The sequence below is a fragment of the Mustela erminea genome, chromosome 4 (assembly GCF_009829155.1).
Source record: "Mustela erminea isolate mMusErm1 chromosome 4, mMusErm1.Pri, whole genome shotgun sequence".
NCBI lineage: Eukaryota > Metazoa > Chordata > Mammalia > Carnivora > Mustelidae > Mustela > Mustela erminea.
In genome coordinates, this window is record NC_045617.1 from 78,837,377 (window position 1) to 78,863,912 (window position 26,536).

At 38.1% G+C, this 26,536-nt stretch overlaps 1 protein-coding gene across 1 annotated transcript; it reads right to left on the bottom strand.

The window, feature by feature from the left end:
- Positions 1–1,775: 1,775 nt before the first annotated feature.
- On the bottom strand, positions 1,776–15,227 carry GJA1 (gap junction protein alpha 1). Its single transcript, XM_032339667.1, has 2 exons — positions 15,025–15,227; positions 1,776–4,693 (listed from the first exon to the last, which is right to left on the bottom strand). The coding sequence occupies exon 2, from the start codon at positions 4,675–4,677 to the stop codon at positions 3,529–3,531; it is 1,149 nt and encodes a 382-aa protein (XP_032195558.1). The 5' UTR covers positions 4,678–4,693; positions 15,025–15,227; the 3' UTR covers positions 1,776–3,528.
- Between the last annotated feature and the right edge of the window lie 11,309 nt (positions 15,228–26,536).

The window sequence follows — 26,536 nt, forward strand, 5'->3', positions numbered from 1 at the left end:
GGTTGAAGCCTCTGCCTTCGGCTCAGGTCATGATCCCAGAGTCCTGGGATGGAGCCCCACATCGGGCTCTCTGCTCAGCAGGGAGCCTGCTTCCTCCTCTCTCTCTCTGCCTGCCTCTCTGCCTGCTTGTGATCTGTCAAATAAATAAATAAAATCTTTAAAAAAATTTAAATTCATTCATTTCTTTAGATTCACTAGCCGCCTTTCAAGTGCTCAATAGATGACGTGGCTAGTGACTACCGTAGTGAACAGAATAAAACATTTCCATCACCATATCAAGTTCTACTACTTCTGGAAGATTAAAAATGTTCATTTTTTTAAAGATGGAATTTTATGCAAAAAAGTAAGTAGTATTTACGGAATGAAACCACATAGCTTTCCCGTAATTTTTAAGCACAACTCAAGTTTTAGTTAAGGAAAGCAGACAGCCAATTAAGAGTGGAACATTTTTTTTTTTTAAATTTCAGAAAGGGTTCACTATGTTCAACTTCCTTGGGCGGGAACTGTGGGGGTCATTCTTAAAGTTGCCACTCCTTAACAATGTACCTGATACACAGTTAGTAGTGATTTCTTTTGGGAATGAGAACTTCTCGGATGTATCTATACATTTACCAAACTGTGTATATTTATAATATGCCTATTTTTAATAAATTATGAAAGCTTTTAAGTTTGGAAGTATTTAGAATGAACTGTTTCCAAGAAGTGTAATTTGCCCTTCCTCCCTCCTCCACACAGCTCTCTCAGAAACCTATGTCCTACCTGTGCCCTGCATCTTCAACATTCAGTGGTTTTGTCCATCCATATCCTGTGACCCCAGCATGTGCAGGACATAGAAACATTACACTGAAATAAGTCATTCGTTTCTCTATTCCCTATAGTAACTGCAAACACATACATGCAGAGAAAACCTGCCTCTTCCATTGGTTCCTCAGCCAGCCAAATGGTAATACCTGAAGAAATGCTGACATTACCAATTATAATAATTGACTGGGAAATGGGTTATTAGATAATCCTTTGATTTTAGGTAGAACTTGCAGCTTTTGCTCATTAAAAAACAACTAGCAACTGAACTGGACTTGATTATTTCTAAATTAGTAATTATCTTATACTCTAATAATCATTTGCTTTGTGATAATGGATATGCAGATTTTTAAAAATTAAAGAACTCTCTTGAAATGTGACTTAGGACTATTACAAATACTATTTAAAACTACAGAAATACTACACATTGCCCCAAACTGTTCTACTCCCCCTGAATGTTTCAATTGGAGGGGGGAGGGCACAGGTGTGAGTGGTAATAAGAGTGTTAGGAATTTCTAAAATCTATCTTCTCTATTTTCACAATGTCTTGGAATAACAGACTCACAGATCTACTTCCTTCTTTTGCTGCAGAGCATAACCATACTTATACTGACTTGTTCTTATTCTTTTATCTTCAGGAGGCTCCACAGCTTTAAAATATCAAGCTTATCTTTTTATGCTTACTTCTGTCATGTAAGATCTGCATAAATAATTAACATTACCTTCTTTTAAATTTTATCCCACATCTCATTCATCTTACATTCCAAATTCAACACTTGGTTACTTTATCTTCTTCTCAGCTGAACAAATACCCAAAATGTTAACATCAATGTTGCACTGAACCTACTATTTTTTTGAAGACTCCTGAAACTTGTGAATCTTATATGCCTAAATCACCATCGTCAATGGAAATGTCTTTCGTAATCATGAATAGATGTATCACAAGATTTAAAAATCACACAGGGTATAGAGGCTATCCTTATACTAAATTAAAACTTTATTGAATAAAGAACACTCTCCAGAACACATGATCTGATGGACTAGGTCTACGTTACATGCAATGAAGCTGAAGATGACAGTAGTTTAACATGGAATGTCAAACAAACGAATTAGTGTTTTTCATTGTACAAAATTGTTTATGTAGCTGACATGCAAGGAAAGTATGATCCTCTGCATTTTCACTAATCATCTCTGATGAGTTTTAAAAAGGCATTTGAAGACACTGGTGGATTTCTTTAGGGTATATTTCAAATAAATTAGTTACATGTGTACTACTGAAACTCTTTCAACCTCTCTTGCATTCCAAATAAAATCTTAGTGCAAACATCAAAGTTGCTGGTCACTCCAAAAGACTGTCTAACTCATAACAGAATACAAGTTCTTAAAGTGTATTAAGTAGGACAAAACCAAGAATACCAGTTACTGCAGAATTCATTTAGGCACACTTAAAAGCCCACTCTAAGCATTTCTTCTAAGTGTCTCACATTAATTACTAAAGCCTCTTTACAGTACTAAAATTCTATCATTCAAGCATCCATGATTACATTTCAGAAGAAAATCATCCATTTCAGCAATAGCATTACTGCTATATTCTAAAAAAGAGGAAAAAAAAAGGAAAAATGATAATTAACAAAACCAGTATCCACAATAGGATTCATAGGGGAAAAAACACTTAGGGGAAAAAAAAGAAGTATGCTTTACTCGCACAGCAGGAATTATATAATGTAAACACCATATTGGCCCACACCACAAAAATCCATGAGAAAGGCTCAAATTTGAACACTGTGTGTGCATTATTTTCAAATCTGTGTTTGTTGAGTTTATACTGCTCTGCTTGTACCAATACATGACAAATAAAACACACTCTTCCACACACATACACATACAAGTGATTGTTAAATATTGAGCATGGCTTGCTTCCCTGACTCTAATTCAAAAAATGTTAAGTGATATCCCAACTGTTTTAAAAATGTTTACAGAAACCATTAAATGAATGTGAACAGTAGTTGAGGAATGATGAAAAAGTGATGGCATTAACAGGATGCAAGTAGATGTAAAAGAAAAAAATAGTAATAATGTACATATGACTGGCTGAGATTTGAAAATGCATGGAAAGTCTTCTTCTGTGGGCCTTGTCTGAACCTTTGACTGATACCAAGACTAGAAAATAGTATGACAAGTCCACGGACACCTGGAGGGTCAGGCCTAAAATGCTTACCTTCAAAGTGCAAATTTTAACAATGGAATGTTTTAGCAGGGATATTAAGGACAATCTTCCAACTTTTTCTTGGTAAAATGAAACAAGATGTCCAAGAAGTATTTTTTTTCCTGGCCAAAGTTATTTCAGTTTCATGGTAAAACGTATTTAACCAAAAATATCACCCACTCTTTCACATACACAGAACTATTTGGGGGGGGGGTGTACGGGAGAAAAAGCCCTTACCTATGTATCACCTAATGCAATTTATATTTAGAACTTAAGTTCTTTCAATCAACTACATTAAATACCAACTTGTACCTCCCTTATCCCCTCCCTCTCCACCCACCTATCCCAAACACCCCCAACGAACCCAGGTATTCTAATGTCTTTGTGTTTTCTAAGCCTCATGATGAAGGCTGTTGAGTACCACCTCCACTGGGACAAAATGAACACCTAAGGTGCACTTTCTACAGCACCTTTTCTCTTCTCCACAACTGAGCGGAATTTCAATGCTCTCAAGCCTGGCTCTAGATCTCCAGGTCATCAGGCCGAGGTCGGCTGCTGGCACGGCTGCTGGCTCTGCTGGAAGGCCGCTGGTCCACAATGGCTAGTGGCTGCAGTTCGTGACCAGGAGCTAGTTTTTTAGAATTCTGGTTGTCATCAGTGAAATCAAAAGGCTGTGCATGGGAGTTGGAGATGGTGCTTCCCGCCTGCCCCATTCGATTTTGTTCTGCACTGTAATTAGCCCAGTTCTGCTCACTTGCTTGTTTGTTGTAATTGCGGCAGGAAGAATTGTTTCTGTCTCCAGTAACCAGCTTGTACCCAGGAGGAGACATGGGTGAGAGGGGAGCCGTGGGTGAGGAGCAGCCATTGAAATATGCGTATTTCGGAGAGCCACAGTCTTTGGAGGGGCTCAGTGGGCCAGTGGTAGCATGGTAAGGATCGCTCTTCCCCTTCACACGATCCTTAACACCCTTGAAGAAGACATAGAAGAGCTCGATGATGTTCAAGGCAAGAGACACCAAAGACACTACCAGCATGAAGATGATGAAGATGGTTTTCTCTGTGGGGCGAGAGAGGAAGCAGTCTACCTGATGAGGGCAGGGATCTCTTTTGCAAGTGTAAACGGCACTCAGGCTGAATCCATAGATGTACCACTGGATCAGCAAGAAGGCCACCTCGAAGACAGACTTGAAGAGGATACTGATGATGTAGGTTCGCAGCAGGCCCCCTCGCATTTTCACCTTGCCGTGCTCTTCAATACCATACTTGAACTTCTTTATTTCAATCTGCTTCAAGTGCATCTCCACATTGACACCATCCGTCTGGGCAACTTTGAGTTCCTCCTCTTTCTTGTTCAGTTTCTCTTCCTTACGCATCACGTAGAACACGTGAGCCAGGTACAAGAGGGTGGGAACAGACACAAATATGATCTGTAAGACCCAGAAGCGTACGTGAGAGATCGGGAAGGATTTGTCATAGCAGACGTTTTCACAACCAGGCTGTTGAGTGTTACAACGAAAGGCAGACTGCTCATCACCCCAGGCTGACTCAACCGCGGTCCCCAGTAGCAGAATTCGGAAAATGAAAAGGACAGACAGCCACACCTTCCCTCCAGCAGTGGAGTAGGCTTGAACCTTGTCAAGGAGTTTGCCTAAGGCACTCCAGTCACCCATGTTGCCTGGGTACCACCTGAAAAGAAACAAAAAGACAACATGATCACGGACTACAAATTATCAGTTAAAATGTATAGCTGTTTCCAGTCAATAGTCAAAATATTACAAAAGATCCCATATCTTTCTAACACTTTACAAAAAAAAAAAAAAAAAATTCTAACTCTTCCTGTCCCATTTTCCCCTGCAAATAAGTCTCACGATTTTCCTGAGATACGGTAAGGCTTAGAAGCAGAGCTGACATGCCCAGTAAGCTGCAATCTCAACTTGCAAAGATATGTTACTTGCTCAACCACTGCCCCACCATGTGACTTGAGAAACTGTCTATGCTAAGTACCTCTGCTTATTTTATCCGTCTGATAAATTAGGACAATTCTTGCCAGGTAGGCTTGTGTCTGGATGCATGCCTAAGCAAAATGCTGAAGGATGGTATTCAAAAAGTACAGGTGTTTAAGAACTGGGATAATAACACCCATGAAAACACATACACACACACAACCTGTTTCCAAACCTCAATCTTTTTTTTTTTTTTTTAAAGATTTTATTTATTTATTTGACAGAGAGAGATCACAAGTAGGCAGAGAGGCAGGTAGAGCTCTCTGCTGAGCAGAGAGCCCGATGCGGGACTCGATCCCAGGACCCTGAGATCGTGACCTGAGCCGAAGGCAGTAGCTTAACCCACTGAGCCACCCAGACGCCCCCAAACCTCAATCTTATTTATACAGCATTTTATTCCTAATTGTACTCTAAACTGTTTCCCCTTGCTATTTCAGTTGTATTCTGTGCATATTCTAGATTATGATCATTTATACTTGTTTCTTCTTAAGCAGTGACTTATGTAGTTCAAAAGTCTGTCTTCTGCCCAGAGAAGAAGTATGTTGTACTAAAATACACCATTTTGACATAATGTGTCATTATGTGCAGGAAACTACTTTCAAAAAATTGAAGATTACATGCACATCACTTTTTTTTTAAAAGATCTGTTTATTTTAGAGAGAATGCATACGCATTCGAGTTGGAGGAAGGGCAGAGGGAAACAATTTTGAAGCAGACTCCCATGGAGTGTGGAGCTCCACATGGGGCTCAACTTCCTGACCCATGAGATCCAGACCATAGCTGAAACCAAGAAACAGAGGCCTAACCCACTGGGCCCAGGAACCCCGGCACAACACATTTCAAGTAAAAGTTCAATCTGTCTCAATACTAGTTATAGCCTAAGGGGGGTGGGCATTTTAAAGTGTTATCTCTAGCAAAAATGACTGGCCTTTCATCTTTTGACTGCTATACGCTTTCAATTTCCCTAAGGGGCTTTGGAACCTCACTCTATACATGAGATTTCACTTTGTCAATACCTAAGCCTAGGATTTCCCCATTGCTGGGGATAAGAAATGGACCCATGTCTGTGGAGACCACAGGGATCTCAAAAGTTATTTAGCTAATTCAATTTATGCTAATTGCCAATAGTTCATTTAACTGAAGAAAGTTGAACTCTTCAAGGTATAGGAAATACTCAGCCATCAACAGAGCCACAAGACCTATGACACCAAGGCTAAGGATTTCCAATGCACCACACTGGTTTTAAAATTATAGTAAAGCTGGATTAAGGCTAGAAATGTTTTCATGCTTTGATACAATCTTAGCAAGGGTGGAGAGCTGGGAAAAAATGTGTGACATTACATGTGGCAGCCACAGAGACTATAGTTTAATTTTCAGCAGAGTATTAAGTGGAGAGTAAAAAAAAGGATGAAGTGGTCAAAGATTATTTAATAATCAAAAACAAGCAAAGACTTTCCAGGAGCTCAGTAATAAAATTTTAAGTAGTGCAACTGAAAGTAGGATTACACAGGCTTCTTGGAAATACATTCATTATATGAATACGAAAGTTTCTCATCTGGTACTGAATTATGAGCCACCTTCTCCTTGGAGGAAGTAAATGAAATCCAAGGGAGTCTTCCCCCTCTCCCCCATGCAACATTACTTTGCCATTTAATACCTGCACCTCTGGGTTGCAGAGGCCAGAAAAAGTAGAATGGAAATCTGGCCTGGGATTTCCTGGATGGAACAAAGAAATGGCTGATCCATAAAGCAGAACTACGTACCAGCTATCTAAATTAGCAGCTGATGGGTGTCTCTGATGGCAACCCAAAGACTGGTGCCAAAGAATGCTAAGGGAAGAGTGGGAGGTGGGTGAGCAGGTCACAGAAATACTTTTCCAATGGTCATAAAAAAGGGAGCTTCCCTTCTACTTTTGGGAAGGGCCATTTTATATTCTGAAGTGACATGTTACTGAAACTGATATAAAAAGAGAAGTCAAAAAATCAAAAAAGAACTAAGGGAAAAAAGAACAAAGGCGTATAAGGTTGACAAAGAGAGTCAAGGGAAGGCTCGAAGTGATAGGGAGTAATTGAGCTTTGATGGACAGTTTGATGGTGAGAGGACGTGAAAGAAAAAACCTACAATTTAGTAGAAAATACTACCCTGGGAATGAAGTAGTACAGTCCATGAGGGTCAAACAAACACAACAGAATTTTTGGAGCTTTATCAATAGATAGTTTCTATGTGATGATGTGTAAATTGGCCTTAATTCTGTTTGCAGAGAATTAGAGTATTTTGCCAGTGTCATCTGCTTTTGCTCAGTACTCCAACTGCTGGGAGGGAAGGGGGACCGCAAAAACAATCAACTCTAAAATGATAAACTGTCTGCATACATCTCATCAAATTCACTCAATGATCGAGCTCATGTATTACTGGGCATACTGAGAGGTCATTTTGGTGTTTCATCTTGATTCAAGGTTCAAAGTTAAAATAAGATTATGTAGATACTCATGGCAATTAATTACTAAGCTTCAGTATATTCTATGGAAAATAAAACCTGACTTTCATGTAATTCTGAGATTCCAAAAAATACCCCACAGTGCCACAGTATGTGATTTGGGTCACTGAGCAGTTAGTTCACTAGGTAGTAGTTCTTTCTTAGTATACCAGCAACTTGACTGCAAAGTTGTATTTTCTTTAAGCACCCACACAACTGCCATTTGCATTAGTAAGTTCTACTCTTTCAACTGGATGAGATGAATTATCCAATTAGACATCTAGTATGCTGTAACCAGTCATTACCACTATCACAGAGACCATCAGATAATGTTTAATGTGATGGTTAAATGCTTGTGATTTTCAAGGAGAGGTAACAAAAATAGTTAGTTACCTTTTCTGGTAGGTGTTCCCTTTGTTGTGAGTCAAAAGTTCTATCAACTAGCTGATCTCCCCAACCCCATTCGTATTTTCATTTTTCCAGGTCTTAGTCAATTAATGTCTTTTTATAAATACTAGGCATAATTTTATGTTCACAGAATCCCTGGCATTGATTTACAGACTATATCCTGCATTCATATTCACCAGTGTAACACAGGTGTATTTTTTACATGATACATGAGAAGCGCACAGAAGTGGAGTCAGCTGAATGTTCCCAGGTTGCAACTTTGTAGGTAGAGTCAAGTCTTAGTTAAGTTCTCATTAGAAGCAAGTGCTGAAGCATCCTCCTTCTGTCCTCTGTGCACCGTATTAGGTCACATTTTTCTTTGTTCTTCATAGCCTTCTAAACTAGATGTCAAAAGCCACAGATATGTGAGCACGACCTGTCTGGAGATTCCTGAACCGCATCACAATCACTTGGTAACATTTGTTAACAAACTGGCACTCGCCAGCTTGATGGAATCCGATTTTGCTGAGCGAGAAGTGCTGGGAAATTAGTTCATCTCTTTTCTCTTTTGTAAACAAATGCACCAGGTTATTTCTGAAGTTTCAGGCCAGGAGGCAAGCCAAGGGTTCCTTGACATTTTCGGTGCTTTCTTGTTCAAAATATTTAGGATTGGGGAAATGTCAGAAGAGTAGAAAGAGACAGAGTATCTAAAAAGGGCAAAGGGGTGGCCCCAGATCAGGCGCAGAGGCTGTCTGGGCACCTGGGAATGAAGCTCACCCTTCACCCCTCCACTTCCATCTGATGCTCCCCAAGAGCAGAGGACTCAAACACCATATTTAAAATGAAAATAAAGCTTCAATTTCAAATTACTTTTGACTAAGCACTTCAAGAAGATAAAGAGAAAAAATCTTGAGGGCTAAATGTTTAAGAAAAGGACTATGTAAGTTCCTCATAAAAATCATTATATATGAGCGCCTGGGTGGCTCAGTGGGTTAAGCCTCCGCCTTCAGCTTGGGTCATGATCTCAGGGTCCTGGGATAGAGCCCCACATCAGGCTCTCTGCTCAGCGGGGAGCCTGCTTCCCCATTCTCTCTGCCTGTTCTGCCTACTTGTGATCTTTGTCAAATGAATAAATTAAATCTTTAAAAAAAATCATTAAATAGAGCTATTTGGGGAAAAGGGTAATGCTGTGTGTGTGTTTAATACACTAAAACCAAAAAATTTTAAGCCCCTAAAGTAAAATGTAAACCTCCTAATGTTTTTCTATTAACTTTAACCCCTGTCCCTTGACTGAGGGGGCTCAGTCCTGACCATTCCTCTACAATTACAACAGCCAGATGTTCCTTGGTAATACTTACATCCACACATAATTAACATAACCCATATTCATTCTGTCAGCAAATACTACAGGCTTTATCCTCACCCCAAAACCCAGTCTGACGGAATCTCACCACCACCCCTGCTCCTAGCCTGATCTTGGCCATCATCACCTCCTCAGGTTTCAGGTCACTAGCCTAGTCACCCCTGCTTGCCAAACCATTCTCCTCCAATGGCCAACCTCGAGAACAAACAAGCTGCTCTGTCCTGCTCAGCTCTGTTCGGTCTTTGTGGTTCACCTCCTCACTTCTGTAGGTCTCCACTTTGGTCTCACTTCATCAGCCAGCCCTCCAGTCTGGGCGCTTCCTATTCCCTTTGTCCTGTTTTTTTGTTTTGTTTTGTTTTTTGTTGTAGGTTTTTTTTGGGGGGGGGGTTTATTTGTAATGATCTTTAGCTCTATTTGACATATTATAGATACCTGTTTGTTGTTTATCTCCTCCATGACAAGGACTTAGTACTATCTTGTTTCTCTCAACTGGAATGTGAGCCCCACTAGGGTGTTCCTTTGTCCACTGCTGTCTCCAAAGTACTTAAGAGTCAGAGACTCTAAATATGTACCTATTAATTGAATTCAAGGTGGCCTGTACCAAAAAAAGGGGCGGGGCACCAAATTCCATTCACCAGTGTTGTTTACTAACTCTTTGGGATTTTCTTACATAAATCCAGAATTTCTAAGTTTCAATTTAATTAAATATGAGAATTTCATAGTAAAAGCAAAAGTACTGTCAGCATCTCACGTTATACAGACATTAAATTCCTTTTTTTTTTTTTTTTAAAAAGATTTTGTTTATTTGACAGAGACTACAAGTAGACAGACAAGCAGGCAGAGAGAAAAGGGAAGTAGGCTCCCTGCTGAGCAGAGAGCCTGATGTCGGGCTGGATCCTAAGACCCTGGGGTCCTGACCTGAGCTGAAGGCAGAGGCTTTAACCCACTGAGCCACCCAGGCGCCCCCAGACATTAAATTTCCAAGTGATAATTGCTAAAACTGAAAACTGTCTGTTGAAACAACATGCTTCAGATGATTCCTGAACAGGCAATAAGGACTGATATAAGGAAAAAAGGTTCTTAAACGAAGAGCCTCTTGAATTATGTGACATCACAGTAATTTGGGATTCCTGCTACACTGCGTCAGGTATCACAGATATTTACTCAATCTATTATGTCGTTACAGCTTCAGACTGTAAAACCACCACAACCAGCACCTTGTGCCGCCATCCCCCCATTCTGCCGTATTCTCACTCTGACTGCACTACATGATATAATCATTACCAAGAATAACACCACAATGCCTTGCAACAGAAGAACGGGCCTATTTAAACTTGTTTTTATTTCTAGAACGACAGATCTTGAGGTAGGCCTGGGGCTCTGAAGGGGGAGAGTAACAGCTGAGAGCAACCCTGGGTGACAGGGCATCTCAGTGTAGCCGTCTATGCAGGCAATTAAATTGGGTACCATGCCAAGTATTCCCTATTCATCAAATAATACACAAACTTTGCTTCCTTATACCTGGGCAGTTAGCCTAACTCTGTGCTGTTATCAAAACTACTCCATTCAAACATCTATTCTATTTACAATTCTGCTTCATGGGTCTCTGATTATCCATAGATTCCTCTGTAAAGAATGATACCATTTTATTTCCTCAGGCATGATGCAGGGCACAGAACTGCATGGGGTTTTTTTGGGGGGTGGGGGGAGACAACCTGTCTTTCCTTGGTTCTTACCCCTGTTTATCACATAGTCAATTAACACCAACGTCCACAAACAGTGAGATGACATGGATGTTGGGGGGTGAGGAACTCTAAAGACAGAATGATGCCTACCAAAGAGAGTCAACACCCTGCCCCAATTCAGCAGCTACCACTCAACTACCCACCAAGAGAAGTGCCTCATGGTCACTTCAGAGGTGCTAAAGAAAAACCCTAAGCCAGAAGCCACAGGCAAAAGCTATGTTCTTCTACTGTGATCTGATGGGCTTCAAAGATGTAATTTCTCTCAGTTCTTGGTGTTCCCCTCCACTCACCTCCGAACTATTTCTACTGAACAGCCTGGTTATTTTGTAATCACGTAAACACACCATTAGGGTACTCACAAGTGTACTGATTTATTTTCTTCAGTGAGCACTGAATAAGATAACTCACGCACTTAAGAGCTCTAAGAGCTCAATAAAGTTTAGTTATTATTCTTTAAAAGATCTTTGGATATAGATACAGCTCATTTATTTTCTTTTTTTTTTTTTGCTCATTTATTTTCTTATCTTGAAATATTTTCTTTAGCAAAACAGCAACTAGGAAATTATTAACATTTTCCTAATGGTGATCAAAATCGGTTTTCAAGATGCTCTTTTAATGAGTACAACACTGCAACCTTAGCAATCCCATATAGATCTGTGGGAAGGAAGAATTTACCCTTTATCTGCTGATAAGGAGGGGAAAAAAAACAAAGAATATCTGCCTGTCTTCATTTCTACTTGAAGGCATCTTCCCCAAATCATGGAAAGCGCCCTATCCTTTAGAATGGATCTGGCTCACAGAAATTGCTAAAAACAGACACACACACAATAAAACCCCAAAACACCCCATTCTCTATTACTGTGAATTTTAAGCATTCCATAAACCGTTTTTTTTCTAGAAATTACTTAGAAAACTAGGGAAATTTGGATATAAAATGTACAGAAAAATTTAAGGCTAAAGCCAGTGATACACATTTCTATGATTTGTTTTTTCATTTTCGCAAAAGATAATATGTACACACATAGCCAAATGGCGAATTTAGACAGGCAAAGTGAAGACTTTAGAGAGTTAGCCCAAGGATCAAAATATATATATTCAATTAACCTCCCATGAAGGGGAAACCCTGGGGATTTTTTTTTTTAACTTGATTTACCTATTTTGAGTATTGGCCTTAATGATAAACACTAGATAACTATGCTTCCCTCCAGAGCTGAACTGCTGTCTGTGGATAAGCTTCAACAATCTATTTCAACAACCAAGAGTCTTGGAGAGAAGTCAGAACAACAGGAAAGGTGGAGTAGAAGGTATTAATCACTGGTGACTTTCCTATCATTCCCTTCCCTCCGGTATCATATATAAAAGGCTTCATACCAAGCTACACCTCGGGATATTATAAAAGAAAGGAAGGAATGCACTGTATCATGAGTTTCCATTCTTCTCTATGCAGGAATTGGAAACATCTAAGTAAGAAAACAACTCTCAATATCTGCAAACACACCCTTTCAGATGCTTGCTACAGAGTATCTTTGAAACCTTGTTTCCCAGAGCAGGTCAGCAATGTAGGAATCAATTACATATTAAAGGGTGAAAAACTGAGTGGATGGGACAGCTGTGGTGATAAACTCTGAAAGGCATTAGAAATGTGTGGAACCTGTGAAAGAAGTAGGAGCACAACCCTGCCACTGCCATTTTCCACACAAAGGACAGGTGACAGCTATACTCTGACTTTAGGAAGTACAAAGCATCACACATACACACTGCCATGACAGAAACTACTCCTGCCATTGGTATAATTTTCAGTCAATTTGGCCTACTTAGAAAAATCAATTACACTTCCCGGGAGGTATTTTCTACCTAACCAATTTTTTTTTTCATTATTTGAGATGAAATTAATTTAATGAAATCTTTGCATTAGGACAGGCTTTTATTTTCAACAATCCTCGTACAAAAGTAAAAATTAGGCTTCTTTAAGAAATATCAATCCATTGTTCAAATTCCAACAGGGGACTTGGTGATCAAGTGTGTCTAATTTTCAGAGGGTGAGAGGAAGCATCTTTTTATTACTAACTTGGTTGGTGAAACAGAAATTAAACCCACCTCCAAATAAACCCACATCCACCCTCTTTCCCACCCCCACTTTGCACTTCTAAAGAGAAGCACAGGCACGCCTCAGGGTGAGGATGAGTACCAGGTGGGTCCGGGGAGATTATGATAAACTATCAGAGACGCTCAGCAAACGTTGGGATACTTAAGAAGTTAGTGTGAGCAATCCGCTGCTCGGAACTCAAGATTTGGGTTTCCGAATTCTCTACCGATCTGCCTATGGACACGTCATTAGCTCTTTCCTCATTTCATTACAGGCAGGCACCCCACCCCCCCGGGCTCCCCACCCCCATTCTTGGGAAGTTTCGAGAACTTCTAAGAGAGTTACAAGTGCAATATAAATAAGCACGGTAATTCCCAAAGGACTCAGATTGCCTTACCGAAGTTTACACAGTAGGATACAGCAAGTTTAAGAGAAAAAAAGAGGGGGGAACAGAAGGTAAATTAGATGGACACGTTTAATTTAATTAATCGTTTGCTCTTCTTTAACCATTTGGCACGCAGTCCATCCGCCCCTGCTTCTCTCCCCCTCCCCTTCCTTTCCAGTGGCTCCCGCGGACCTGAGCCCGATTTGGCTGGTAAGGATTTCAGGGAAACGTAGCAAAACCTCAACAAACCCCGGGGCTCGGGCAGCGCAGGAGTCCCCGGCGAGCCCGACAGATGCTAAGATGGCAGAGGCGCCCCGAGCCCCCCCCCCCCCCCGCCTCCGCCTAAGCTTTCATTTTTATTTGCTTTTCAGCATTCGCCGGTGCAAATACTTCAAACCTCAGGCTCGCACCAAGAATTTAAACTAATTACTTTGGCCTGTGAAGTGTGAACAGATACAATCCTTAACGGGCACGAAAATGCACGGTTGCATTTCTGGCTAACAGAATGAGTGTTACCAACAGGAGCATTTAAGAAACTGAACACTTTAAAATAAAAAATCAACGTAATCACTGCCTACAAGCAGCACCCAAGCAACTCCAACCCAAAGTTGCCCTACAGTTCTGAAGTCTGTTACAGGTTCGGACAGGCGTTAGGAGGGGTCGCGGGGCGGATGGGGGCGGGGGGCTAGCTCCCTCTAAGGCTCCGCTTAAGAAATTTTGTTCCATATTCTTTCTAAGAGTTTCAGTCTTAGGAGGCGGTTTTGGAAACGCACCCTGGCATTCACTTTTGTTCTAAACGTCTCTTCTTCCCTTCTAATGCTTTTAAGTAACCGCCACCCATTCAAGGGATTCATCTGCTGGATCGCCAACGTGGTCGAGTAAAAAAGGTGGCTCTCCTGAGGGTCTCGTGTTTCCATAGTGGTTGCTAACAAAATAACTACTTACTGTTGCTTTAAAAACCTCAGTATTACAACTCTGATTTTTTATCTTTTTGTTTACTGGGGGAAAATTCTAGGAAGGAACCACGTGGAAGTCAAGTAACCGCAAGGTCTTAACAAAGCACTTTGTTAAGAAGTTTGCTTGGCCGGGCCATAGAACATCAATCAGGATTTACATATGAAAAAGCAAGAAGTGTAGAATTCTATAGCAAGCAAGCTAAGCAAAATTGCACTTTGATTTTTGTGATGCTGTCCGTCAAATCCCCAACCCAGGCCCCAACCGTACCCCCACCCCAGTCACCAAAACACCTAGGCTGTTATTCATTACCAGAAAAAGTAAAATTATACTCTAAAATGAAGAACCAAATATCCAGTAAACTGGTGCTTTATTCTAATCGGAAAGGTCTGGATCTTATTTTACCTGTTGCATTACTGTTAGAAACTTCTCAACAGTTAAGAAAATACTGAACGTTCAATTTGAAATTTAAAACTAGAGACACATTTTTAAGTACATCATTCTACTTACAGTATCATATCAAAGCTACAGTTAAAACATTTTAAAACTTTAGAAAACTCTTACGTGTAGAAAAAGAAACGGATAGGTAAAGTTTGTTTTGTTCTTTTTTTAACTTACTCTTTCTCTTAAAAGAAGGAGGCACGCCAAGTGATTGAACTCCTTGGAGGATGAAGTAAAATGAAAAAGCAAGTTCAGGCACTCAGACCTGTCTATTTAAAGTTTAAAAGTCTGCTGCTGTTTGGTACTTTCTTCACTCCTTCCCCCTAATGAAAGAAAAGTGCTGATACCTCGTAAAAGCTTTTTTCTAATTGGAGCACAGAGCTTTTAAAAGTTTCAAGCCACTGACTCAACGAGGAGGAGGGGCTGGGGAAGGGGAGGGGCAGAGGAAAGGCGGGGAGGAGAGTGGTGAGGAGGCCGGTGAACGTGGAAAAGTGGGGGAGAAAGGCCACAGAGGAATGGCCAGGCTGAGATCAAGTTGTAGTCGAAATTTGCTGACCAGAAAAGTGGAATAGCATTAGAGACGTGAATGCCATTACTTGTATTTACTCTTTGTAGATAGTAATTACTGGTTTTAGTTAGTGATTGTTTCGCCAAAAGTCCAGGGATAATAAAAAGTTCTGTATTTTATAATATTATAATCTTTTCCTAAATTATATATATTGCATATTTCATGTTGCAGTAAATAAAAATGGTGGAACAGAGTTTAGCCAGTGCAAACTTGTTTCATATTGGCCAACGTGTGTGAAGCTAAAGGTAGGTGTGAGTTATTTGATGATCTAATTCCTTTCCTCTTGATTTAAGTAGGGACAATTAACAAAGGAACCAGTGGGATGGGAGAAAGACATTGCAAAAATGAACTTATGTGATGGTATGCCCATCCCAAACCTACCGTCCAACCCCACTGACTGCTTTGAATTTTTACTCTTTCCTTCAGTTTAGCAAAAACTAGATTTACATTACAAATGTATTATATATAAAAGTTTTGACTTGGAGATCATGGTATCTGACCTCTACCAAATCTTTGAGGACCTAAAAATTTATAGTATCTGTTTCATTCATGGGAATGCATTAAAAAATAATACGTTTGCAGTGAAATATCAGGGTTTCTTTTTGTTTGTTTTTTGTTTTTAATGAAATACCCACATGTATGTTTGCGTTAAGTGGGTCCCAAAAACTATTGACCCTCCTGGTGACTATCTCCATCTCCAAAACCAACTGCAGAGTTTTCTGACCAGTGACAGAACCGTGCATATAAATTTTATTTATGTAATTTTCCTCCACGTCTCTCTTTAGCACTTTGCATTAGGGTTTATAATGGCTTGAGTCATGTTGCCTCCTTCTTAGAGTGGGTAGCTTCTTTGAGGACTCCCTAGATGCCATGCCAGAGGGCTGTGGTCGGGCAATTCCCCATAAAGAGGCTTCAGTGATGCTCCTGACGTTGGGCAGGGAAATGTCTTGGCCCTTATTTTCTGGAAACAAAGCAAGCTCATCTAGCTTGAATATTCCTCACTCTTTTCACACTAATACAAGTACCAAGAAAAAGGAGATGGCAAATATTTCCTGACAGATGGCTTTCCCTAAATATACTTTCATTAAAATGATTATGAAACACCTTTTGAAATGTTGTTATTTTAAGACCAATTTTGCTCTCCGTTGCTCGGCTGTACTATTTCCAAGGGTACATTTCTCTTTAAAGTCAAAGAAGGTGAATAAAGAAATAGAAATTATAATCTGACTTTCATATCTCCAAGCTCAGCAACCCGTGAATATTGTTTTGGTTTTGTATATATATCATCCTATCCTTCACATGAGTCTGTTGTGTTGTCCTACCTAAAAAATATTGTTTTCAGTTTAGAAAACATTCATGAAAATGTGATTTATTCTCTTTATTATAAGAAAATCTGTTTCCCTCCTTTTAAAAAAGAAGTCTGTGCTTCATTTATTTTACATTACTCTGTTTCACTTTAGTAAAATTTATCTAGTACAATTATTATTTAATTTATCCATTTTATTTAAACATTTTCCTAAAATGCTAATTCAGAATTACTTGCATGATGAAAAAGTTGTGATTATTTTATAACAAGCTTTTTTTTTTTTTAAGATTTTATTTATTTATTTATTTGACGGAGAGAGACACAGGAAGAGAAGGAACACAAGCAGGGGGAGAGTGGGAGAGGGAGAAGCAGACTTCCAGTGGAACAGGGAGCCTGATGCTGGGCTCAATCCCAGGACCCTAGATTCATGACCTGAGCTTGATGCTGGGCTCAATCCCAGGACCCTAGATTCATGACCTGAGCTTAAGGCAGATGCTTAAGGACTGAGCCACTCAGGTGCACCAACAGGTTTTTTTAAACAACAAATTGTGTTTGTTTTCAGTTGTGTTTTGTTAGGTGTACAAAAGGATATTAATATTTAAATATTCTGCTACCTTTTCTTTTTAATCTATGCCTACATGACCAACCTGAAATAAAACTAAAGGATATCCTTATACCAAATTAAGTTATTCATGGCTATCACTTGAACCATTTCCTAAGTCAAAGGGATTAGTCAAAGCATGCACCAGTAATTAAATACTCTCTTAACATATAGAATATACTATATCTTTCATTTCTAAAATGATTTTCACACTCTATGTGATTTTCTCTTCTTTTGGAATAATTCTACCAAAATATGATCCTATAAGTAATAATGCTCGAGGGGAGTTGGGTTACTGTGAATGGCTTCCCTGTTAGAACGCTGACAACCAGTTTTCTCTCGTGAATACTTACCAGCTTCTCCAAATGCCTGGTAGAAACTTTTATTTTACTTCTTACTCTAGGCTGATGGGTTACATTTTGACCAGTAATGCACTTTTATTTTATAGTTTAAAAAGATTTTATTCACTTTTGAAAGAGTGAGTGAGAGAGAAAGCACAAAGATGGGTAGAGGCAGAGGAAGAGGGAAAAGCAGACTTCCCGCTGAGTAGTAGGAGTCCAACATGGGGCTCAGGGCTCCATCCCAGGATGCTGGGATCATGGCCCCAGGATCAATACCTGAGCTGAAGGCAGAGGCTTAACTGACAGCCACCCAGGCACCCCAGTCATGTACTTTTATAAAGAATCTCATTTACCTGACCTTAGAAGCTCTTCTCCATTGAAATATTTTGTAAAAATTGTGGGACAGATTCTTTAAAATGTTTTCCTCATATTCTCAGAACACTAATGTCATTTCATCAATGTAAAAACTGACTTCCCAGAACTGTATCTTCTCTGATTGCTAGATCTTGTCTGTGTAGAAGAAATGGATGCAGTCTGATTTGCTAGTCAGGCAATACTGCTCCTGAGGGATGAGGGGACAGTCACTTTGAGTTACCATCATCTGCACAGCTTCTTCAGGCACCACTATGGGCCAGGCTTAGAGTCTGCCATATCTTTGTTGGTATGTGGGTTGAAAAATGCACACTTTTGGCACAGTGGACAGTGGACAGTATACTCTTTTTCAGAACTGTGAGGATTTCTTAATATGAGAACAAACTGCATATTTGGATTTTTACCTTTATTCCAAAATACCAATTTCTGGAATTTTTAAAGAGATCAATGGATGGATTCATTTTTAAGGAATTTAAATGCTTATCTCACATAAACTGTGATAGATAACTCTCGTTTCTTCAAAAATAATTGGTGGCCGTAGTTTGGAGATGAGTAAGGAGAACACTGTACTGGTACAGGAATGAGTTATAGGAACTTGAACTGGGGTACTCGGAGTAAAGGAAAGGAAAATAGAATTATCAGAATTTGATGACAGATTGAATGAGGAGGACAAGGGAGAGAAGGTGTGGAAACAGAGTTTGGAGTGTTGATTGGGAAAATGTTACACAAAAAAGGAAGTCTGGATTACTAACAGATTTGCTGAAAGAGATGTAACAATTTTGATTTGCAGTAGTTTAGTATGAAGAAGTGAAACATCTAGGTAAAGATCTCTCACTGGAAATTTAAAATATTGACTGTGGAATTCAGGTTAAAATTGTTGTAAGATTTGGGATTATACACATAGAACTGATGTTTGAAAACAACAGGTAAAGATGAGATTACTAAGAGATAAGATGATTTAGGCTATATGCCAAAAAGCCACACACACAGCCCGAGTGGATTTCCTCATTTAATGTAAGCAAATAAAAAAGAATGAAAAAAAGAGGCAAGGTAGAATCTCACAAAGAGAAGGGTATTTAAAATGACCACAAGGGCTTATTTCTAAGGAAGTATCACCCAAGTACTGGGAGAGTTTCAACTTTGAAAAATGGAGTTATTCCTTTAAAACAAGAGTGAATGCAGAGCATAAAGAAAAAAAAAATGTTTTGAGGTGAAGAGTATGAACATTAGGAAGCTAGAGTTTGAAGATAACTTCTCAAAGTGGTGAGGTTACCCGCTTACTACAAATGAAGAGTGAGTTGAGTAGAGCTGAAGTTTGCAATACCTCTGGGGGATTCAGAAGACACACATAGATGAATAAAAGGATTATCTAAATCCTCTAGGATGATTGTGTACTGGAGTAAAATAGCATTGTTTTATAGATTTCCTTTCATTAGCATCAGAATAAACCTTTGTTTCCATTTCTTTGTTTCCATACTAAGTGTACATTTTTATCTAATAATTAGTGAATAGTAAGGAAGCAGAAGTTAATTTGGACCTCAATAGTATGCGAGTTCAAAAATACTCTACTTAAATTGGTAAAACCAGCCATAAAATGTGTTCTTAATGTGACTGTTGATCAATCATAACTTCCTTTAGAGTAGTGAAGATTTCCCAACATATTACTGACTTGTGCTAGAATCCTTTTTCAATAGATGTATTTTGGGGTTTGACAATTTGCTTCATAACTCCAGAGAATTCACTTAACTGAGACCAGCTTCCCATTTATTTAGCATTCTACCAAACCTGAGAGAGATTTAAGGATCAAAGGTTGTCTTAACCTGAACTTATTCTGATAGATGGCCCACCTCTATCTGTGAGACTACATACAAAAAATAAAAAAATTTTAAAAAAAGTCAAGGGAAGAACTGTTTTGTTTTGTTTTGTTTTGTTCTGTTTTGTTTTGTTGAAAGGGAGAGTCCCAGCCAGTGGATAAATATGTCTTTGGCTCCACCTTCTGTACAAAGTGAAAATGAACATCATTGGAAGTAACTGGTTAATCATTTAATATTTTCACTTAAAAAAAATTTTCACCTTTTATTTATTTATTTATTTATTTTCAGCATAACAGTATTCATTAAAATTTCACCTTTTAAAAACTAAGCTTGGTTCATTTTTATGATCATTTTTGAATGTCTATATTGCTTCATGAAGGAGTATTTCCTATGTCTGAGGAACTATGTGAAGTGAGGATATTTTAGTTATGTAGTGAAAACAAAAACAGTATGAGGTTGAAATTCATTCAGCTTTAGAGTTTTCTTTAACTGAATTTTGAATAAGCAACCAAATAATTATTGGAAAAATAATCGTTTTTTTTTCTTAAAGGAATATGTGTTGTTTTTTTTTCTACAGTTCTACGGGGGTTGCTATTTTTAAGCATCCTATTAACTGTGTGCCCTCTTAAGAAATTACGAGAAGCAAAACTAGAAGTTTTGGATCTGAAATGATTGATTTTGTGCATATATTAATTTATATTAAGGAGACACAATAAGGCATTTAGACAGACTTGACAGTTGGCTATTTCCTCTTACAATTTAAGTCAGCTAAAGCTCATCTAACAAATAAGAAAATATTGTAATATTTTAGGCAAAGAAAACGAACATTATTTACTTAATTAAAATCATTCAGCAAAGTAGTTGTCTCATCAATGTAATCATTCACTATCATTTTATATTTGGCATTATACTGAATGCAGTACAAATTTGGAGAACAGAGAGAATATTTTATAAGTGCAGGTGATTCCTTAATATGAAAAATGTTTGCAGTCAATCAATGTGAGCAAACATAGTTATAATAACACATGCATGAACAAAATTATTCACATATGAGTTAACGCCAAAGAAAAGGAAAAGCCAACATTGCTTCAGAAGTCAGCCAGATAAAAATTCCCAAATGAAATATTTATATACTTGGTTATAGCACCACTTACTAAAGTCGTTAAAATGCCCTTCTGTTGTATGTCTAAGTCTGCTTTGGTGTACAGGGAAAGGTATCAATGGGCAGCTTTATATTGTACATGTCCTTGGTGGAACATGTCCTTTATGGACATTACCAAATGTAATAGAGTTTTCATTTAGGATAGCATGAAACAACACAATTATTTTTAAGAAATGATGTTTCATTAACACTGACCTCTACCTCTGAAACTAATAATACATTATATGTTAATTATTAATTACATTTAAATTTAAAAATCCCAAAAGAAGAAATTATGTTCCGTAGTAACTATATATTCTGTATGTAGTAAAAATATTACAACCCACACAACTCTAAGAATGACAAAATTAACAAACTTTGTAAGACCTTGAGAGAGCCTCCAGTTTCTTATTAATTAATTATTTGCTGCTAGATATGAGTGGTACTTTAGTGTCAGGTGGTTAGTGATACAAAAACAAGGTCCAAAACTGTTGCAGCAAATTTAATATGTTTGGAAGGAAAATTTAATATGTTTAATATGTTTGGAAGGTGACTTTCTAAACTCTTGAAGATTCATATAGTCACCTACAACAAAACACTAGAGGTCAGAGGCAGACAATATAAAGTCAGGATATTACCACTGGGTAAACTAGAGCTTAAGGATGTTAAAATCTCCTTCAGACTGAAATCATCTCCCCTAGCCATTCACTATGGAGGGTAGATTTTCCACCATTAAAGTTCTACCTGTGGATTAAGACACTGGAATCCTTAAGGAAGTGACAAGGTACCTATGGGCATTTAACAGAAATTAGTTTATCATTGTACTTACAAAGAAAGCTTTAAAAATCTGGGGATATAAATTTGTATAGGAATAAGCAATCAAGGGATCTACAAACTGCACAACTTTTATGTTCTTTTTGGCATATAACTAGTGACCATCACAAAAGACTGAGGTTTATTAAGGCTATTCCCCATGACATTAGTGCCAGATTAAAATACAAGCTTAGACCAAGGTCAGCATCACATTTAGACACTTGCTTGAATCACTTAGTAGTAAGCAGGCACTGAACATTTTGTATAACTTGCTTTGTATTCTCTATGAAGTCCCAGCTTTGTTCTTTGTAGGTGCTGAGACCACCACTTCACATGAAAAGAAGTGACGATATTCCAGAAGCAGTATGCATACTGTAATACAAAGACTTGGCCACTCGGTATTGTCCAAACCAATGACTGCAGAACCAAGGGTCCAGTAACGAGTGTCTCACATCCTTTTCATGTGAAATTATAGTCAATGTACATTTGTTGAATATCACCAAGTTCACCAAGGAGAGCCTATTTCTAACGTTCATTTTGCTGATTAACAAGGCACTAATTTCACCAGTGAAAATCTGTATCTGACATTTGGGATGCTAATTAACAAATGTCTGGTGTGTTTCAAGGACATGGATACAGAAGCACTTGTAGTTCTCCCTGAGGGGCCCTTTCTGATGTGTATTTGCCACCCACCCCTAGACTATGAATTCTTGATCATTATCCAGATTCTACATGTAACTTCAACCAACTAATACACACATTTATAGCACTGTATCTTTGCTGAAATTATAAAAAGTGAATCATAAAACAGGAAAAGTATGCATTCCTTGTAGAGTACAATTTAGTATACTAGAAAATGGATGTAGTTTTTAGATTCCTGATAGTAAAAGGGTAAGAGAAAGCCAGGAATTGAAAGGAGATGCCAGAAGAATTGGAGGATATTATGAACATATAGGGATATTTTAATAATTTTACATTTGAATGGCCCCAGTTATGTATTTACTCCTAAAAAAGGCATGGATATTTTAAATGCTTTTAGTTTAAAGTTAATATGTATTCTTACTACTTCATGATAATTCATATTTACTTTCATAAGTAGTTTGAATCCTACATCATGTAAAGTCCAGATTTACTCATATTCAGTGGGTTTTCCTTCATGTTTCACACTGACCATCTCCACCCCACACCCCTGATATTTTCCCAACCCCAGATCATTTATGTTGAAATACTAGTAGGCAGGTTGTTATCATCTGACTTCTGATCTTACAAGCAGCAGAAACAGCTGGTATTTTGATATTCTCCTGACAATCTTGTTTATAAAATTCCTAGTCAAAATAGCAGACTTGATATGTTTGAAAAGGTCAGGTGACTTTTTAGTCTATTAGAAATTCGTGCAGTATTGGTTGTAATTCATTCTAATAATCAATTTCCCTTCTGTAATTTAAGTAGTTCTTTTATTTTCATTCTTGAATAAAACACTAATGGTTTTTAAATATTGAAATTTAAAATACTAACGTGTGGAAAGTAAAAGAAGTCAAGTTATTATTATAATAGGCAATAGAATATTTTTAAATTCTGAAGCATTAATAGAGACAATAGATATACTCCAGTGATGTAATTCTTGTTTCATGGATTTGTATATAAAAATTTTCAGTAACTTACTTGGCTTCTTTGAAATAGCTTAGCCAAAAATTAACAAGTCAGGAAATGACAGATGCTGGCAAGGATGCGGAGAAAGGGGAACCCTCCTACACTGTTGGTGGGAATGCAAGCTGGTGCAGCCACTCTGGAAAATGACATGGAGATTCCTCAAAAAGCTGAAAATAGAGCTACCCTATGACCCAACAATTGTACTACTGGGTATTTACCCTAAAAATACAAACGTAGTGATCCGAAGGAGCATGTGCACTTGAATGCTTATAGCAGCAATGTCCACAATAGCCGAACTATGGAAAGAACCTAGATGTCCATGAATAGATGAATGGATAAAGAATATGTGGTATATATATACAATGGAATACTATGCAGCCATCAAAAGAAATGAAATCTTGCCATTTGTAACGATGTGGATGGAACTAGAGGGTATTACGCTTAGTGAAGTAAGTCAATCAGAGAAAGACAGCTATCATATGATCTCCCAGATATGAGGAAATGAAGATGCAACGTAGGGGGGGTTGGGGGGCAGAAAAAGAATAAATGAAACAAAATGGGATAGGGAGGGGGACAAACCATAAGAGACTTTTAATCTCACAAAACCTGAGGGTTGCTGGGGGGAGAGGGCTCAGGAGTGGGTGGTCGGGTTATGGACATTGGGAAGGGTATGTGCTATGGTGAGTGCTGTGAAATGTGTAAACCTGGCGATTCACAGACCTGTACCCCTGGGGATAAAAATACATTATATGTTAATAAAAAATTAAAAATTAAAAAAAAATAGCTTAGCCAGTGGGAAAAAGACTACAGTTGTGAATCAGACCTTTAGATTATGCCCATCCATGAAAAGATAGCATATTGTTTGTTTAAATTCTAAAGTATAGCCAACTTTAACAGATATTTTTAATGAATCGACTGCCAAACCAGATAGGACATAAAATAAGCCTTTATTTTAGACCTGAATTAGGCAATGAAAACTGAAGTTTTGGATTCAGATTCAAGAAACAGTTATAGAGGGGCACCTGGGCGGCTCAGTGGGTTAAGCCTCTCCCTTAGGCTCAGGTCATGATCCCAGGGTCCTGGGATGGAGCCCCGCATCAGGCTCTAGGCTCAGCAGGGAGCCTGCTTGCCCCTCTCTCCCTGCCTGCTGCTCTGCCTACTTGTGATCTCTTTGTCAAATAAATAAATAAAATCTTAAAAGAAAAAAAAGAAACAGTTATAGAAAGACCGTTATGTCTTTAGTATTTCTGTGCTTTTATCTAAAGTCAATCCTGGTAAGTCAGATTCATTTGGAAGGGCTTCCAAGGTCCTTAAACATGAAGACATGCTAAAGCCAAATTATAAAATCCTTGGTACACTTTAATATTTAAATTAACTAGTTAATAATTTTAATATAAAACCCCATAAAGCTATATAATTTTACTATTCATATCACAAATTATAAGATATATTTAAAACAATATAAAATTACCTAATAGTTCATCATAAGCCAAGGTGAGCCCATAATATTAAAAGGCTTTTGATTACATTCTTCTTTTCAAATGTCAGTTTATCTAATCATATGTGTAACCTTATTTGGAAATGATATCGAAACTCCACAGTTGAGGTCTTCCCAGGTGAGAAAGCCAGACCAAATGGCCCTTCTGATAACGCTTTCTCTGTTTAGCTCCTCCTCTGTGCCCTGGCCTCTTAGTTAGAGGATCTGGATTCCAGGCCAGAAATTGGAGCTTCTCCTTTGCCATTGACTTGCTAGTTACTTTTGCTTTGGATTATTCCTTGACTTTTTTTTCTACCAACTTTTTGATGTGTAATACATATCCTAAATGTGTAATTTGAAGGATTTTTGCAAATCAGATACATCTATTTAACCAGAAATCCTATCATGAACTGGAAAATTGCGTCAGCATCATCCCCATAGCTTTCCTTGAAGCCCCTTTCTTTCATTAGTTCCCCCATACTGATTACCATAAGGGTAATCACTATCCAGTCTTTCTTATTTTTCCCTCCTCTCTTTAATTAAGTAGTTTTAAAAAATGTGCTTTTTTGTTTGGCTTCTTTCAGTTTCATCTATATCACTATAGACAGTTACAGGTTATTCATAATTATTGATCAGTAATATACTCTTGGATGAAATACCACAGTTTATTTTTTCTACCTTTAATGGACTTTTGGGTAATTTCCAATTTTTGGATTTTACAAATAAAAATCCTCTGAATATTCTAGTACACGTCTTTGGAGTTTTATGTCATTTTTTACTGATTTGTAAGATCTTTTATTTATTTACTGGGTCCTTTGTCAGTCAGTATATTATGAAAATCTTTGCTTCCTCTGTTTGTCTTTTTACTCTCTTAATGGTTTCTCTTGATGAAGAGAAATTTCTAAATTGTCAATTTTTGCTTTCAGTTAGGACCTTTTGTGATTTTTTAAAGAAATCCTTGCCATTCCAACTAAAATCAAGATACTCTCCAATGTTTCCTTCTAAAAGTTTTATTGTTCTATCTTTCACCTTTAGATCTGCAATACCTGTGAAATTGACTTTGTGCATGGCGTAAAGTAGGGGTCAAATTACATTTTTGTCAATATAGAAATTTAGTTTATGCAACATCATTTATTAAAAAGACCATCCTTGGGGCACCTCGGTGGCTTAGTTGGTATTAAATGTCTCCCTTTGGTTCAGGTCATAATACTAGGGTCCTGAGACTGAGCCCCATGTTCGGCTCTCTGCTCAGTGAGAAGGATGCTTCTTTCTTCCCTCTGCCCTTCCCCTTGCTCTCTCTCTTTCCCTCTCAAATAAATAAATAAAATCTTAAAAAAAATAAAAAGACCATTCTTTTTCCAATGTACTTCAGTGTTCTCTCAGTTGTCAATCAGCTGACTCTATATGTCTGGGTCTATTTCTCTAGTCTAGGTCTATTTTTCTTTTCTAGTCATATATTTCTATATGACTGTCTATTCCATTGGTCAGTTTGTCTATCTTTGTACAGGTAACACATTCTCTTAGTTACTAATCTTTTATGAAAGTTCTTGGTATATGACAGTATAAGTCCTGCAGCTTTGTTCTACTTTTTCGGATCATTGTCAGC

What these genes read in the sequence shown, in the direction of transcription:
- GJA1 (XM_032339667.1), bottom strand. Translation starts at nt 4,677, where the DNA reads ATGGGTGACTGGAGTGCCTTAGGCAAACTCCTTGACAAGGTTCAAGCC.